This window comes from Anser anser (genome assembly GCF_964211835.1).
Source record: "Anser anser genome assembly, chromosome: 3".
Taxonomy (NCBI): domain Eukaryota; kingdom Metazoa; phylum Chordata; class Aves; order Anseriformes; family Anatidae; genus Anser; species Anser anser.
The window spans coordinates 98,807,166-98,825,223 of record NC_139722.1 but is presented as its reverse complement, the minus strand read 5'-3'; the positions used below and the strand labels follow the sequence as shown (position 1 = coordinate 98,825,223).

Below are 18,058 nucleotides of genomic sequence, written 5' to 3'. Positions count from 1 at the left end.
TCCCCACTTTGGTGATATAGGCTTCAGAGCTCACACCCAGAAAGATGATATCTCTAATACTAAATTTAGGAAGGCATTTCTTACAACTTATTTTTTTTAGTTTAAAATCCTCTGCAAAATAAAAATGAAATGCAAAATATATTCCTGCATGGTTCTTTGAGTATTTGATTTAAATGTGTACTGTGAGGAATGGATCCGCTTCAAAATCGTTCTTTTTGTGAGTGGTTCACACAGAGTATCTGTGGAATATTCTGAAAAGTAGATCTATTATTTGTGTATGTAATATATATGTATTCTTTCTATTTAGAAGTGCTTCAGGATTGGATTTTTATTTGAAAACATGCAATGGCAAGTAACATTGCAGTTTGGCAGGCAATTTGAGAAATCTATTAATTGGGAACTACTCATGGAACCATTTACTTATCTGAAGTCTAAGTTCAGCTGGTTAGGTTCATGCCTAAGTAAGTAGTTTTTTGCTTCCAGGCCTGTTTACCTACTTTAAATGTAATCACTCATTGGATAAAATAGGTAAATTCTAACTGCATACCTTCTAACCCTTCCAGAACATGATGTTCTTACAGGTAATTGCTATTGTTTCAGACAGCACAAAAATATTTTCTTCTTGTCAGATGATCAAAACTTGAAAAATAGAAAACATCTGTGTTGTTCCTTTATCATCTGGAGGGTCGCTGGATTTCTTCTGCCACCACAGCTCAGAGACTGGGACCCTCAACCCCATCAGCTTTGTCCTGATTTTGTCTGACAGAATTAAATTTCCTCCTCGTAGCTAGTATGGTGCTATGCTTTGGATTTAGGAGGAGATTAATGTTGATAACACACTGACGGTTTAGTTGTTGCAGAGCAGTGCCTACACAGAGTCAAGAACTTTTCTACTTCTATTGTTGCACTGCGAGCGAGGAGGCTGGGGGTGCACAAGAAGCTGGGAGGGGACAGAACCAGGACAACCCTCCCAAAGGGATCCCAAAGGGATATTCCATACCATATGGCATCATGCTGAACAATAAAACTGAGGGGAGTTGGCCATGGGGGCCACTGCTCAGGGACTGGCCACTTATTCAACTGGTGGTGAGCAATTGCACTGTGCATCAAATTGTGTTGTTTATTCTTTTTCTTGTTTTTTCTTTTTTTCTCCTTTTTCTTTTCTTTCCACTTTTTTTTTTTTTTTTTACTTCTTTCTTTTCAAAGTGTCCTTACCTCAATGCATGAGTTCTTGCACTTTTCACTGCAACCAAGGCTGCCCTTGAGCTTCACATTCCCCACCAGCCCCTCCTTATTGGTGAGAATGAGGTCCAGCATAGCATCTCTCCTCGTTGGTTCCTCTATCACTTGAAGAAGGAAGGTATCATCAGTGCATTCCAGGAATCTCCTTGATCGCCTATGCCCTGCTGTGCTGTCCCTCCAACAGATGCTGGCGTGGTTGAAGTCCTATATGAGGACCAGAGTTTGTGAACATGAGACTGCTTCTACCAGTCTATAGAGGGTCTCATCAGCCTGGTCTTCTTGGTCATGTGGCTTGTAGCAGACCCCCGCTATAATGTTACCTGTTTCTGCCCTCCCTTCAGTCCTGACCCATAAGCTCCCTGTCAGCTCCTCATCCATCCCCATGCAGAGCTCCATGCACTCCAGCTGCTCACTGACATAGAGGACGGCACCTCCTCCTCTTTTTCCCTGCCTGTCCTTCTTGAAAAGCCTATATCCTTCATTCCAGCACTCCAGTCATGGGAGCCATCCCACCACATGTCTGTGATGCCAATGCGGTCATAGCCCTGCAGGCGTGCATACATCTCTAACTCCTCTTGTTTATTGCCCATGCCATGTGTGTTAGCATAAAAGCATTTTAGCTGGGCCCCCAGTGAAGCTGCCTTACTGGCTGCAGTGGCTGGAACTCCTTAGTGCTGGTCTTCAGGTGCTCTGCTGCTGACCTGTGACCCTCCTCCAGGCCTGGGCATCTATTGCTGATACTGGCTTCAAACTGGGAGGAGTGGGATGGATTGAATTTCCCCTGGAATCTTTACTGTAAAGCTGTGTTCACCAGCTTGGCAAGCCTGTGACTGAAGATGCTCTTCCCCTTCTCTGACAGGCAGGCCCCGTCAGCCCCCAGCAGACTGGGTTTCTCAGTGTGAGTCCCATGGTCTAAGTAATCAAAGCCTTGGCTGTGGCACCGGTCCTGTAGCCATTTGTTGATTTCCCAGATTTGAATGGCCCTTCCAAACCCCATCCCTTTAACTGAGAGGACTGATGAAAAAACTACCTGCACTCCTGAGTCCCTTACCACTGCTCCCAAAGCTCTGTAATCTTTCTTGATTCTCCTCAGGCTGCTCCTGTCTTATCGTTGATTCCCACATGAAACAACAGCAGCAGATAAAAGTCAGTGGGCTGGACAAGGCTTGGTAGTCTCTTGGTGACATCCCTGATAAGAGCCCCTGCTAAGCAGCACACTTCTCTAGAGAGTGTGTCAGGTCAGGAAGTGGGTGCCTCCACACCTCTCGAAGAGAGTTACCTACTACTACCACCTGTTGCCTTTTCTTAGTTGTGCAACTTGGTTGTTAAGCAGCTCTGAAACGGAAGTGAGATGATGTGTTCTCCTCCTATACCTGCTTTTATTTTGCAGATGCAAACAAAGGGTTGATTTTTCTAGGCACGTTCTGGTTTAAAGCCTACACAATAATCTGAATCTATTATAATATCATGTCCATATGCTCATCTATTTTAAGTGTTATTTGATTTGAGAAAAACAAAAACAACAAAAAAGTTTTCCTATATGACTATTAGGAATCTATATTCACAGGGAACAGAAAAATACTTATAACCACCCATGAAGGGGTTAATAGCTTTTCAAAAACTGCTTCGTAGAAGTCTCATAGCCTGCTGTTCAACCTGAGCACGATCCCTGCTGTAATGTGGTTGCTGCATGTTGTTGGTTAATGGCATTGACGCTTCTTTTGTTGGAGACTGCTCCAGTGAAGTCTTTGTGAAATGAGCCAGTAGGTTTTTCCCTTACTTACTTAACTTAATTAAAACAAATTAGAACATTCTCTCTCTGGCTTAAAATATTTTTATATCATATGTAATACAGTTGGAAGGTACACCAAAATGCTACTGAGTTAATCACCTAACAAAAAACAAGATGAAGTATTTCCATATATTTCTTGAAAAACTCTGTGTAAACTGCTCTTGGAATATTCCAATTCATGGAATCGGCCTCTGTGGTGAAATCTATCCCATTAATTCATTGTTTTTACCAACAGAAAACTCTTCCTAATTTCTAATTTACATTCCTTTTTGTAATTTGAGACAATTACATGTTATTCTATCTGTAGTGAACGAAGAACATTATATTCTATTATATTCTATTATATTCTATTATATTCTATAACATTATATTCTATTATATTCTATTACCCAAGTTACTTTGTTACAGGAAGAAGTTTGTTTCATTTAATACAAATTTACCTTTAATTTGTCATTCATCCTTACTAACTTTTATATTTTTTCTCACTTCTAGGTACTTGCTTAATTCAAATTAACAGATCACTTATGGAATAAATAAATATACTAAGATGTTTATAATTCCTTGACTTTTCCTTTTGTCCATTTCTGAAGATGGTGTTTACCAGACTTTTGGAACCTCAGCTGTCTTTCAGAATTTCTCAGATACGTAGTTGCTCTGAGATCATAGCAACTTTTTAAATATACATCATACTGGAAATGTGTTTGAGTAGGTAAACTTAGGTAAACTGGCTTGCTTGCAGGGACATTTTCTGGATATCTCACTGTCTCATAGTGTTTTGTAGTATTTAGTAAACACTTTTATTTCTGTCAAAGTTAGTAAAATATCAGTTACCTAGGTAAAGCACATTTTCACAATACATACAGATACCACAAAACTTGCATATTGAAGCAGAAACTCACTTAAGAAATATAGAGAGATGGGTGAATATCTGCTGTTACCCCCTATGAATTTGACAGATATTGGAGATACGAAGTTATGCAATGACCTGCTTTCATAAGAGGCTATGGCAGCAAATTCAGATGCCTTAGATTTGGGATCAGAAAATTGTAGGGTCTGGAATTCGTACCTGTTGTGCAGAAGCAGAAGACACTAAATAAGTTAACAAAAGAGACTGTGCATTAAATGTGTTGATGCAACAATGGCTGGTGCAACTTTGGACTGAAATGCAGTTAGGCAGTTGTTCTTAACTTGTCTGGAGATTCCCTCTGGTTTGGTTTCATATTTTGCCTAGAAATTTGAACAAACTGAATATTCATTTACCTTGCAATATAAATCAAAAATAAGGCTTCTGTGACTTGAGTTTCTAAACGGAAAGTTGTCATCTTAAAGAAGACTCTTCCCGTAGTGGAAAATAGAAGATGGCATCCATTGTTCATGTAATTTCATAGCTAACAGAGGCAACATTTTCAGTTTTGCGTCTTATAAGTCAACAAGTCTCTTTTATTCATTTTTAACTCTCTACATCTGGTTTCTAAGAAATGAAAGTGAAAAAATGTTGCTAAACATTTAAGTAAATATACTTAACTTAAAGCAGCTCTCAGTCTTCTGTGCATTTTACAGAGCACTGTTAAATTATGCCTTCAGAAAAGACAGAACTACCCTCTGGACAAATGATCAATGTTTTATATGCATGTTTTTATTAACTTGAAACAAAGTCTCACCCTTGTTAACAAGCAATATTTGTAAATGCAAACAAAGAGTTGGAAACAAAGTAATGCACTTGGGTTTAATTCAGACCCGGCATCCCTTCAGGATAAAATAATCCATGTAGGATAATGTTGGAATGGGTAGACAGTAGAATATCCCCAGTGCAGTTTCTGGATATTAATGTGGAGGTACCATTTGCTGGAGCAGAACTGTAATTAAGCCTTCGTTCCTCGTCACTTACACCGAGATTGTGGGGAATATTTGGGCTTGGTACACTTAATTTTGCAAGTCAGACACTTTTCTGATAAGAACTGAGTTTTCTTATGTCAGACAGTCAAGTGAAAAAAACATCAGAGGAAGACTCCAGACTCAATGCAGTGTGCACACCTTGCCAACCCATTTAGCTCTCCTAGTTGCTTGGATTAGAAGTTAGTTGCTTTGCATATCAAACTCTTTACTCAGCTACTTAAGCTCATTTTCAGTAATTCTACCTGCTTCTTTGGGATGCACTAGAAGAAGTTTCTCCTCTTCAAGGGAAAAATAAACTCAGTAATGCTGAGTTCTATGATCTATGTCTTTGTGGACATAGATCATCTCAATTCGTTGTATTGAATTTTGTCACTTTTATGATAGACTTTTTATCTGGGAATCTATTACTCTGCTAGTTAGCTCCAAACCACCTCCCCTGAATATCTGAATTTTAGCAAAAGGAAGTTAATAAGATTTCAAGTGTGAATTTGCAGTTTGCTATTTTTGCTGGAGACACTTCAGTGCTAAGTGCAAAATAGTCTACCATACTTTCTCTTCCTAAGAGAAAGTGGCCTTGGTGGGAATTAGGGCAGCTAAGCTGCAACATTTAGAAATTTGCACACTAATTATCACAAATTGCGTTCTCCATCTGGGCCAGAGCAACTATATGAAAAACAACCAGGAGACTGTCCAGTATATTACCTTTTGCTGCAGTGTGATTTCCACTGAGTATCTGTATTCTGTCTAGTTGTATGCAGATGATTGCAGTGGAAGACTCTTCAGCAGCTCAAATCAGCAAAAATGCACTCTGATTTTCAGCTCAAAGGTACTTTGAATCTGCTCAAAGCACCTTTCAGAAGGCAGCATCCATATGCACATTAGTGACAATAGTAACTTATAGGTCATTAACAGGAGTTATAAATTCCAGTACTGATAAAATCACTGAATCATTAAGGTTGGAAAAGACCTCCAAGATCATCTGGTCCAACCATCCCCCTACCACCAATGTCACCCACTAAACCATGTCCCTAAGCACCACATCCAACCTTCTCTTAAACACCCTCAGGGACGGTGACTCCACCACCTCCCTGGGCAACCCGTTCCAGTGCCTGAGTGCTCTTTCTGAGAAGAAATGTCTCCTCATTTCCAACCTGAACCTCCCCTGGTGCAACTTGAGGCCATTCCCTCTAGTCCTGTCACTAGTTACCTGTGAGAAGAGGCCGACCCCCATCTCCCCACAGCTTCCTTTCAGGCAATTGTAGAGAGCAATGAGGTCTCCCCTGAGCCTCCTCTTCTCCAGGCCAAACAACCCCAGTTCCCTCAGCCGCTCCTCACAGGACTTGTGCTCCAGACCCCTCACCAGCTTCGTAGCCCTTCTCTGGACGTGCTCCAGGGCCTCGATGTCCTTCTTGTAGTGAGGGGCCCAAAGCTGAACACAGCACTCGAGGTGCGGCCTCGCCAGAGCCGAGTACAGGGGGACGATCACCTCCCTGCTCCTGCTGGCTGCACTGTCCCTGACACGAGCCAGGATGCCGTTGGCCTTCTGGGCCACCTGGGCACACTGCCGGCTCATGTTGAGGCGAGCATCAGTCAGCACCCCCAGATCCTTTTCCTCTGCACAGCTTTCCAGAGGCTCTGCCCCAAGCCTGTAGTGCTGTGTGGGGTTGGTGTGGCCAAAGTGCAGGACCCGGCACTTGGCCATGTTGAACCTCATCCCATTGGCCTCTGCCCATTGACCCAACCTGTCCAGGTCCCCCTGCAGGGCCTTCCTAACCTCCGGCAGATCGACACTTCCCCCCAACTTGGTGTCGTCTGCAAACTTTTTGGGGGTGCAGTCAATTCCCTCATCCAAATCATCAATATTTAATATTAAAGAGGATGGGCCCCAATACCAACCCCTGGGGAACACCACTGGTGACTGGTCACCAGCTGAATTTCACTCTGTTCACCACCACTCTCTGGGCCCGGCTATCCAGCCAGTTTTTAACCCAGAAAAGAGTGTACCTTTCCAAGCCATGGGCTGCCATCTTCTCCAGGAGAATACTGTAGAAGAATATGTCAAAGGTTTTGTCATCTTTGCTTCTGCTTCAAGCCCTAGTCTGTTGACTTCATTAGTTTTGGTTAACTTAATAATATTGCTTATGATAATTGTTTCAATAGATACAGAACTACTGTCACTAAAATGAATGCTTCAGAAAACCAAATAACCTCCCACCTAGATATTTACTGGAAAAAAATTTTTAGATAACTATGTGAAAGTCCATAAGGAAAACTTGCTTGAAGTCAATTTGATCTTGAATGTTGCTTGAACTGCAATTAAAGGAAACTCTTACATCTGTTAGGTAAAAAAACAAAACAAAGAAAACAAAACCCCACACACATTAGGTCAATAATTTATGTAACCTGGTCAGCAAGAAACATAGTGATAGCATCTACTACTCTGAATCACTTATCTGGCTGATGCCAGGGCAGTTACATTAATGTGAAGCTGCTAAAGGTTCATGTAGAAGATGACTTAGTTTCTCTATAGAAGAATTAAGTACCTTGAACTAAGAATTATTTTGTGTGTGTGTATGCAATACTTGTGAGTCATTATAGTTTCTTAAAGGCTGTTTAACTTTATGTAGTTGACATGAGTCATTGTTCTCTTCCCAGGTAATGATTAGTTAAGATCACATTTATCTCTTCCATTTCTCTTAGGCTTGTGCTTCATTGATCTTCCGGTGAACAACTGCTTCAGAGTACTGAGTGACAAGTAAAGTCTTCAAGAAATAACACAAGATAGCTCCATTTGGAAAGAATGGATGACTAGCACTGACACCTGTTACTGCTCAGCTACTTTTGTCTCTGAAATAAAAGTGACAATTGGTTTAACAAAATTAAGTGTACCTTGTCGTTTTTGATTAATTTCATCAGTCATGAAATAGGTACAGAATATATAGAACTTGGCAAAAGGTATCTCAGAATAACATAGATTTTATAATTTCCAAAAATAAATCAAAAGAGGGAAGAATTGTCTTTATTGCCTGTACCACAATCACTGTTTCTTGTAGCTATTTCTACCATAAAAATGAGTATTCCTGATAGCATTCTGAATATTTGCTAAAGATCTAGCAAATATAAAGCTAGACCCAAAGATTCATTATCTGACCTTATGGTCTAGGCAAATTTATTTAGACTTTTCAGTATAACAGAAAGAAAAAGTAGAGAATCCAAATTAAGAGAATATATTTATGGTATAAATGGTACGAGAACCTCCAGCCAGGATTTCCAACCTTTTCTTTCTCTTCCTTGTAAGAGATGGATAAATCACAAAGAATCATTTAGTCTTGCTGCTTCTGCTTTAGACTAGGAATATTTCATATGTTGTTAAAAACAGGACGGTTAGTGTATTGAAGATTTATATTTAGAATAGGAATGATATTTCAGCACTGCCATTCTCATGAGACTTCTTATTAAACATGTTCCCACTCCTCCATTGCCACCTCCAACCTTTTCTTCTGGTATTTTCCCAATTTACGAATCAATTCTTTGGCTCATGTCAAGTACTAAAATAATTTTTATGAGGGACTTTGACGGAACTGAAATTCAAAGTGATACAGTGCTACATCATTAGTTTAACTCCTAAAATAAAAATTTTTGAATTTAAAAATTTAAAATAAAAAAATCCCTATTTATGGGCTTTTAGTTTTCTTGCTGGCAAAACATGATGAATATGTTTCAAAGTTGCAGGAGCTTAGGGGATCAGTTTGGACAATCTTTAACTAAATTCAGCATTTGATAATCACTTCTGGTATTGTTATGCTAATAGTACAACTCTTGGGACTTGAGCTATTGATTTTTTTTCTTCTTTAAAATGAGATAAGTAAAAACTGATATTAATTTATCAGATGGAGAGGACAACGAGGCAAAGCTACAAGGTCCTGAGGAGACGGCAACCAGTCCGTTTGTACTGGCATTGCAGTATGTGCTGGTAATGTCTGTATAGCCTCTCCTTCCTTTCACATTGTGGATGTACCCACCCCTCATAAACCTGTGGCAACACACTTTAAAAAAAATTAAACATAAATAAATATAGACATAAACTAACGTTTATGTATTCATTAGTCAACACTGTTATTCATGAACACCATATTGAAGCTACTCATTTATGCGTGCAAGTTAAAAATGACTAAGACCATGAATTCAGATAGAACACATATGTCAGTTTGGTGAAATACTGAAAATTCTCAAAACTACAGCAAAGACACCAGCTCTTTGTTTTACTGCATCAGACTGTTGTTTTCTGGGTAATAGGGATGAGCATGCATTAGCAATAGCAGTCTCTGTATAAAGAGAGAAAGAAGAGGAAAATTTCATTTAATGTGACAGAATTTCATTTCCTTCTGAGAAGAGCTCAGAAGAAGGACATCACATGTTTGACTTAGTTCTGGCTTCTTTCTTTAGAATGATGGAGACATGAAGTGGAATTTAATAGCATCTGCAGTAGGTAGGAGCAACCAGCAAGGCTCTGCTAGATCTTCAGTGACGGGTGAAGAGTTTCTCATAGCTTATTTATTCACAAAATTTATTATTCCATTTTCAGCTCTGAAGGAATTCAGTTAGTCAGAAGTGATAAAGCTGGAGATTCCTTGCAAAACAAGAATTAATTTGGTGCTTCCTATTGGCAGGAAGATGTTCAGCCACTGCCAGGAAAGCAGGCTCATCATGCATAACAATTTATTGGGAAGACAAGTGCCATCACTCCGTACATCTCCCCCTTCCTCCTTCTTTACCCCAGCTTTTGTTGCTGAGCATGCCGTCACGTGGTATGGTACAGGTCATGGGTCAGTTTGGGTCAGCTGTCCTGGCTGTGTCCCCTCCTGGCTCCTTGTGCACTCCTAGCCTGCTTACTGGCAGGACAGCAAGAGAAGCTGAAAAGTTCTTGACTCTGTGCAAGCACTGCTCCATGACAACTGAAAACACGGGTGTGTTATCACCACTGTTTTCATTAAAATTGAAAGCATAGCATCATACAAGCCTCTAAGATGAAAATGAACTCTATCCTAGCCAAAACCATGACTATATCCGCCACTTATTCCATGCCTCTTTTGTCATGCTCAGGTTCCACACTTTCCAACACATTCTAATTAATCACCACCTTTCAATGAATACACAAATATAATTCCCGTAGTCTATGGACCACCCCAGGTAGATGTCCATAAAAAGTCCACAAAATATCCACTGAGTTCTTTTAGTCCATAACTTAGATTCTTTTATTCTCTGTTGTGGTGGTCACTCAGCACAGCAGAGGCAGTGTGTTGTGTGCAGTAGATGGACATCACAGTCAGCTCAGGTCGTGTCACTGCTGCACTTGCGCTGCTTCTTGTGATGCTCGTGCTCTGTTGGTTTGAATGGTTCCTGCTACAGGATGTCTTCTAACATGTAAATAAGATCATGGTTTACAACAATTTAAAGGTACATCCGTCACAATCTCCACCCTTGGACCAGGCTGTATCGTTTAACATCCTAATTCCTCCCCCTCCCCTGGCCTGGCTAGCAGCAAGGGGTTCCTGCTCTAGGACTTCCTATAACATGCAATTTAAATAATGAATTACAAAATTTTAAAGTTGTATCTGTTACAATCTCCAACCCATTTGGACCAAGCCACAGGGTTTAACATTGCAATGAACTCCTCTCCTTGCCCCTGCTCCAGCCTGGGCGTGTCCATTGGCCAGTCCCTTAGAAGTGTACATAGTGTGTCTTGATGTGTGGATGTCATTTTGTTTGTTTTGGGAAGTGTAAAAATAACAGTTTTGAAAATATTTTTTGATCATATTCTGTACATCTGCTGTGCTTGTTCCAGATCCCTTCAGTTGATAATGCAGCACCCTCAGCTCTCAAACCATCCCTTCTGGTCTCTGTGATGTGCATTACTTCGAAGGAGCACAGCTGGGTCCTGGACTGTAATTTCTCATGCAGTTAGGGTCAGAACCATTAGTTTATTTGAAGGACCAAGACCTTAAAAGTGAACGCAGAGCTAATAGACAGTCTTATGTTCCTGCTGTGTTCACAGGGCTTAAGCCAGTGAAATACGGGGCAGGCACATCTAAATTATTTTCACCTTTTGCCTCAGTTACCATGATGTGCAGTAATCTAGTTCAGAAATGACATAGGAATGGCTCCCTGCTGTGATGTCCTCATCACACACAAAGCTGCAATGAGTTTCTAATGAGATGGAGATAAGGAAGACATTTTTAGTGATTACTGTGTAGCCTAGACAAATCTCAGAGATGTACTAAGTGAAGCCAAAATCTTTCCACTGTTTTCCATCAGTTAAATATCTAAGGATACGTAAGATATCTTTATGGTATAACGTAAGAAGGTGATAGGACAAAAACATAGTAAAATCATCTTGATAGCTTTTTCTTTAACTTTTTATCAGGAATTTCTGTAATTAGTCAGTCATTAACAATGATTAATGACTAGAAGTAGGGCCAATGGGAAATACATGTTTTGAAATCAATATCAGGAAAGACTGTGCAATATTGGAAGCATTTGGCTGTGGAACTGTCGCTTTGCAAAACGAGAAACATATTTCACCTGTGTGTTCATCAGACAGCTCCAAATACATAACTGAAATGTAAATGAGGATAAGAGGCAGTGGAAAACAGGAGAATATTTACCTTATAGTCTGAATTGATACTTAATCGTTGCTTCCATGTCTGTCTTTAATGATACCTATAGTATATTTTTATTTATAAACATATATGTGTGTGTATACATACATGCTCGTAAGTGCTCCAGAAGAAAACATTTTATTTTTGTTTTCTTGGAAGCACTGGGTGCTCTGTGATGAATCTTAGCATAGGTAATGTATATCCAGGTTTTAAAGCAACCAGGACAAAATAAAACAAAAACTACATAAAATCCAAAGCTGCTTCTACAGCTCATTTTCAGCTCTTTTCAAAATGTGTGGTTATGAATAAACCCTTTACTTTCTCAAGTGTATGCTCTGCAGAATTTCAGACACAAAGCAATTAAAAAGGTCAAAGTATTACAATACACTTACTGCATCTTTGTATGACAGCAAAGCTCATTATTTGCTGTGTTCTGTCCTTCTTAATTAAATCATCAAATCACATGTACATTCCAGAGCAGCGCAGTTATAAAAGGTTATTTCCATCAGTTTATTCCTGATTGGTTTATTAATTACAGGCCTTGACACTCAGTTCAAGTCAGCACTCTTCCCTCATGATAGAAGTGCACATTATGTTTAAAATACTATACCATAATTTTAACCAAGTTAGTCCCTTCCATCCATAGACAGAAAAAAATGCTATGAACTGAAATTCTTTCAGGTTTTGTAAAGACTTTTCAAACTTATAGCTTTCATCCATGGTTTTCAGAATGTTTTTTAATTAGTCCTCTGGTAGTTCTGTGGTATTTTCTACTGATTTTTTTGTTTGTTTGTCTGCAAACCTGCTGTATTGCCAGCCGCTGTGGTAAAAAGACAGAAGAACTGGTTGTAAATCTTAAACTCCCTGCAGAAATGGTTAAGGCATGTCTGGAGACACTGTGGGAGCTGTCAAAGACCAGGTAAGAAGGAAGAGGCTTACCCTTCATTCCTGATTTTAAATACATACTTTAGCAGTTTGGATATTGTGAATACCCAGAAGTCACAAAGCGCCATCTCCCAAATTGTCGTTTAAAACGGCTTTGTCTTTTATTTACTCTAACCGCAAATACTCTTTTCCTTGTGGGAAATACCCTTTTACCTTGTGGAGAAGAATCTTAGGGTAGTACTTTGCTGAGGGACTCAGTTGCAGTTAATTCACCCCTGGGCAGTTTCTGCCTGTCTTCCTGAGAGGGCGGCTGCTCCAGCGCCGGGTGACCCCCGGCAGCGCCTCAGCCTTCTTCTGGCCATGCTCTCCTCCTCAGAGGGGCGCCTTACCCCTCCTGCCCTCCTCGTCACTGATTTACCTCATCCTAAAAATAATAAAAAAAAAAAAGCAAGTTTGGGCAAGTCATTATTTTTTCAAGATCCGGCCCAAGTCGACCTCAGCTCATAGCCCACGCTCATTACCGCGCTCACGCTGTCGTGACACGGTTTCCGTCAGAAACACGCGGTCGTGACGGAAGACACCGCCTTACAGGTGACAGGACCCCCCCCCCCACACACACACCCTGCGGCGAAGCCCCCCCGGCCGCCTCCATCGCCGTCGCCAGCCAGCCCCGCGCCTCACACGCGAGGGCGGGAGCGAAGGGAGGGGAGGGGAGGGCGGCGGCAAGCCCGGCCGCTCGCAGCTCGCTCCGCCGCCAGCAGCAGGTGGAGGGCTCGCCGCCGCCGGCGGGGAAAGGGTGGGCGGAGGCCCGGCACGGCGCTGCGGGAGGCGGGACGGGCTCGGAGGAGCGGAGGGAGCCGCTGCGAGGGGCGCGGGGAGCGCCCGGCCGGAGGGGCCGTGGGTGAGACCTCGGGGTCGGGGCGGCGCGGAGGGGCTCCGCACCCCCGCGTCGTGCCTCCTCCCGGAGCGACGGCGGGCCCGGCCGGCTCTTTGTCCTGGGGCCGAGCATCCCCTCCCTTGTGCTGTCCGAGGGCGACGAACTCCGCCCTGCCGGCGGCGGAGGCGCGGACGCCCGTCTACCCCCCGGGGGCTCGGGGGTCGCGGCTCTCCCGTGCCCGCCAGGGCACCACGGGGGGCTCTCCCCGCCATGGCCTTCACCTTCGCCGCCTTCTGCTACATGCTGTCGCTGGTCCTCTGCGCCGCCCTCATCTTCTTCGCCATCTGGCATGTGAGTACCCCGCGGGGGCCCTCAGCAGCGGCCCCAGCCCCGGGGGGGGGCCGTCGAGGGGCAGGCGGAGCGGGAGCAGGGGCGGGGGTCTCCGGCATGGGCAGTGCGGGCAGGGCCCCTGAGACCGCCGTGGGGATATATACACGCATATCTGTGTCTAGTTAAGTTTTTACAAACGTACGTCAAGGGAAGCGCTTCCGTGATAGCTTATGAAGAATACGCTTGTTTGTGCTTCTGGGAAGTGCTCGCACCCTGAGCGCCGTGGTAGCGTCGTGCGTGTGGAGAACTTCGCCGCCGCTGACTTCCCTTGGCATAAAGGTGCCCGTGCACCCAGCATCAACCCTGCTAACGCCGGAGCTCTTCGAGGGACGTGGCTTTTGTTGCCCAGGAACAGAGCGCTGTCAAGGAGAAGCCTCCACGTATCTAGAGGCGAAGCAGATCTTTCCTTCAATAAGTACTACGCCGACAACTTTCTTAAAAGTCGTGTTTGAAGTTGAAACTTTGTCAGCCTTTGTGATGCGTGAACTGGTGTTTCGATTCCTTCTTCACCAATTTCACTTGAAAGCGGTGGTGTTCATTCCCTGCTGTATGCAGGGGTGGCTATGATAGGAGTGTGTAACTTAATATATGTTCGTTTCCCCAATGATGAAATTATCCATATGCATGATTTAAAGTTCTCTTATGTGGTTACATAGTGTGGAATTATTTACACTATGTCTTGTACGTCTTTGTATATCACACAAAGAACTTTGTGCTGTAAACATTCAGGGGGGAGCAGGATAAGCTGAAACAGAGCTCAACCAATCCAGGTTGGGTGGCACTTTGAGCAACATGATCTAGTGGGCATCATCCCTGCCCGTTGCAGGGGGCTTGGAGCTGGATGATCTTTAAGGTCCCTTCCAACCCAAACCTTTCTACGATTCTGTGAATGGCTTTGCATATCCTGATGGAATAAGATTAAAAAAAAAGAAAAAGAAAAAAGAAAAAAAGAAAAAGCAACACCAAAAACTCCTTTAACTAACAAACAAGGAAGAAAGAGAATTTATTTTTATTATAACATGAGTAAAGCTGCTAGCTTAGCTATATGTAAGCACGTTAGAGGTAGGAAGCAGTCCCCTGAGAGGATTCTTTGAAATCTAATTGTTCTGAACAGTTAATGGTGCAGTTACAAAATTTTTCTTATTAATGAAATGACAAAAAATGCGATGGTGATGTCGTGTACTGCGAAGACTGAAAAGGATCTCTAGGAGTCAGCTACTGTACTCCCACTCTTTGGAAAAAAAGGGGTAGTACAATTTAGATGATTACTCATGTTTCCTTCTTTGCTTTTCCACAAACCATAATGTCTCCCAAAGGGATAATTCTGCAGATTCTTCAAACCAGTTAGAGTTAAAAAGTGTTTTCTAAGTGTTTGCTGAATCTCTTTCTACAAATTGCACTGTTATTTCTGTAATTGCTAACACAATTTTAATATTTTTTATATATTTGAAGTCTGTTACTGTGTTTCAGCAGTTGTCTTTTTCCTGGACTGAAGTTGTTGTTGGCTGAAGACATACGGTATGTCTAGCAAATGGTGCAAATTATTTTTCCATACATAGGTCAGTGTAGTCACTGCAAATTTAGTGAAACATTTTTCAACTTTCAGTCTGTAAACCCATGGAGAGCAATCCATTATTTACAGAGATCTGTAAGAAGTAAAGAAGAAAAGAAACCCTTTGTCAATAGGCTTATGTGTATGGCGCATGTTTCTCACATCCATTGTAAAATTATTGAGGGACTGAAATTGAAAATGGCTGGAAACACCATTCTACTGTAATAGAGCAAGAATTGGTACTCCTGTTATAAATAGATAATCCTATTGAAGTGCGTGGTTTGTGTGAAGGTCATAGAATAACAGATAGAACACCCTGCTAGAACAAATTTTCAAGCATACCTATTACAAAACAATTTCTATTGTCCTTTCTATAAGAACTGTTATAATTTGGTTCCTGATTTCTTCTTAAATGTAGTCTGACATGTAGCTTATGTATTGAGTCATAGGAGTTTCTTTTACCTTAAACATCTCATTGTGAAAATCTTCCCAGGAAACAAAACTCCTACTCTTTCCCTGCAACCAGATTTTCATCTTTATTTTTTTCTGTAATATATTTGCAAGGGACAGTTGACATATTTTAAATAGTTTCTCATAATGGCAGCGGAGGATTTAAAATATTACATTTTTCTGTTAAAATGCTTTTTTTTTCTTTTTAATGTTTTGTTACTAAGAACAAAGTGCTGATTAATCTGAGCATCTCATCACATTGAAAGATTACAGGGTTCTAAGACTGAACCTGCATTTACATTTTGTATGTTGTTTTATTTTGTATGTTATTTTAAAGGACAAGTATAAAATGCAACATTTGGACTTCATGTTGTTCAGACCAGAATCTGACTGAAATTTGGTCAGTTATTTGGAATGAATTAACAGTGGCTCAAATAAAATCTCATTTTCTTCCTACTCAGTAGTCAGATAGATTTTATAAGAGTGATAGTTTTTATTACTATAGATGTAGTAGGTTCAATAAAAGCTTCTGTGGTGTGGGAATTTCTCAAACGTATAGATTGTTCAGTGATCACATTACCTCCATCTGTAATGACACAACACTAAAAAATCATGTAGAAATCTATACTTTTGTGTCACTGTTGTGGAAAAGTGCTAGAGAATTTAGTAGAGAATGGTGATCTTTCTGCTTGGTTTCTTCTAACAATCCTGTGGAATTTAATAAAGCCTTACATTCCCATTACAGAATTATATAGGCTGTTTCAAACATTATATAGGCTGTTTCTGGTGTTTGGAGTAAACTTTGCATAACTTTATGAATTAGATGTTTCAAAATTTAATAAAACTTTTTCGTCTGAGGTCTAAATGTGTTGTGTTTGAGTTCTCATAGCTACACAGTTTAGTAAAGTTGATTGTACTTGAAGCAATATTCGCCAAATGTGTATCAGTTAAATGAGATTGTCTTCAAAAGAAGTTAGCATCAAAATGCTAAGAAAACTTCAGTGAGCAAATATCTTGTGAGGGGAAAAAAAAGATATACACGCATAGAGATACTGCATGTGACTGTAAGCTGTTTCAGAAATGAAGTTTCGATAGCACTTTATTTGCATTACTAGCTGTGGTATCATTTACATGTATATTGACCAAGGTGTCCTCTCTGTTGGACTAATACAGCTGAGCGTATTTTGGTGGGGTCGTGTGGTACAGCTAACAGCAGGATTTGGTCTGTCAGCTGCATAATGACATATCTGCACCTGATTGTGCTGTAAACTCAAGAACAGAACGTATGGCCTTCTTACTAAACATCACAGACACTTTGTTTTGCTATCTTCAGCTATTCTTGTTGCTCTTTATAAACAGCATTTTAATTACATAAGCAGTTTTACTCCATTCCTAAACTATTTTAACTAAGATTTAGCATCCTGTTAACATTTAAGCGAGCCACGTCAGGTCTTTTTGAACTCCCAGTAAGATTTGACATACCACGTTCTTTTCTAGTATAGCTCCATTGATTTCAGTTACGTCTGAATTGAAGTTGACTGAAAGTGACCAAATTCTGGTTTATGTGTTGTCACTTAATATAGGACATACTTGTACAAAGTCCTGCAGCACTATTATTCTCTACAAATACATTGTTTTGGGGTAATCTGACTACATGTAAGAGAGTCCTTCCCTTTCTTCATATTTTAAGGTGAAATTATCTGTTTTGAGATTTGTTATTTTAAGGAAAGCTTTATGAAAAGAGCTTTTCAAAGTGTTCCATTTCATAACACCACAACAAAACAAAGTAGTAAGGACATTACTGTTTGAAAAATGAATTCAAATGGTGGACCATCTCTTTGTACTAATACTAGTGTATCTGTGAATGTGTGCAATTGCTTAATAACCAGTAGTACTTAAGGATTGCCAGAAAGTATTAGGAGTATTAGGCCAGTGAAAAAATGAATGGTGCTGGCCTAAGGAGTTGTACCACATCAGCTGGGCTTATGCAGTTCTTCAATATAATTGTGAATTCAATTGATTCTAGAAACAATTGTGTCACGGCAAGAGTAATGTGTGCTGAAATCTGTGATAGTTACTTAAATGTAATAATAAGAAGAATAAAATAGCAGAGTATATATTTTTTGCTTTGTTTATTTATCCTTTTGGAGTTTGAGGACAGTGTTAATGCTAATAAACTACCTTCATATGACTCTGTCCTGAATTAACAGTTACCAGATCACAGTTATATTTAAAACCAGTGGGAGGCAGTGACTGAAAAAAGTATTGTAGGCTAAGATGGACTTTTAGTTTTTAATTAGTTCCTTTTTTTTGAG

At 40.8% G+C, this 18,058-nt stretch overlaps 2 protein-coding genes and 1 long non-coding RNA gene across 20 annotated transcripts in view; 2 read left to right on the top strand and 1 right to left on the bottom strand.

Annotated features, from left to right (window-relative positions):
- The window catches only part of LOC310896340 (uncharacterized protein), a 28,924-nt gene extending 20,064 nt beyond the window's left edge, over window positions 1-8,860 (top strand). For 6 of the 14 annotated variants that reach the window (XR_014581397.1, XR_014581398.1, XR_014581399.1 and 3 more), the window contains one exon: window positions 7,631-8,809. The gene's annotated coding sequence lies outside the window, so the exon portion shown is untranslated. Of the gene's footprint in view, window positions 1-307; window positions 2,803-3,526; window positions 3,667-7,630 lie in introns of those variants that run through there. The other 8 variants (XR_014581393.1, XR_014581394.1, XR_014581395.1 and 5 more) reach the window with 4 other exon arrangements.
- A 166-nt stretch (window positions 8,861-9,026) lies between these two features.
- LOC310896344 lies at window positions 9,027-13,883 on the bottom strand. The gene is made up of 3 exons (XR_014581409.1): window positions 13,633-13,883; window positions 12,688-12,898; window positions 9,027-10,347 (listed from the first exon to the last, which is right to left on the bottom strand). It is a non-coding gene; the product is annotated as an uncharacterized lncRNA (long non-coding RNA).
- CNIH3 (cornichon family AMPA receptor auxiliary protein 3) overlaps window positions 13,185-18,058 on the top strand; it is a 47,024-nt gene continuing 42,150 nt past the window's right edge. For 2 of the 5 annotated variants that reach the window (XR_014581391.1, XM_083828521.1), the window contains exon 1: window positions 13,185-13,702. Coding sequence is in view for 3 of the 5 variants with exons in the window: in XM_083828521.1 (XP_083684647.1) it covers window positions 13,622-13,702 (81 nt within the window). In the remaining 2 variants the exon portion in view is untranslated. The remainder of the gene's footprint in view (window positions 13,703-18,058) is intronic. The other 3 variants (XR_014581392.1, XM_083828518.1, XM_083828519.1) reach the window with 3 other exon arrangements.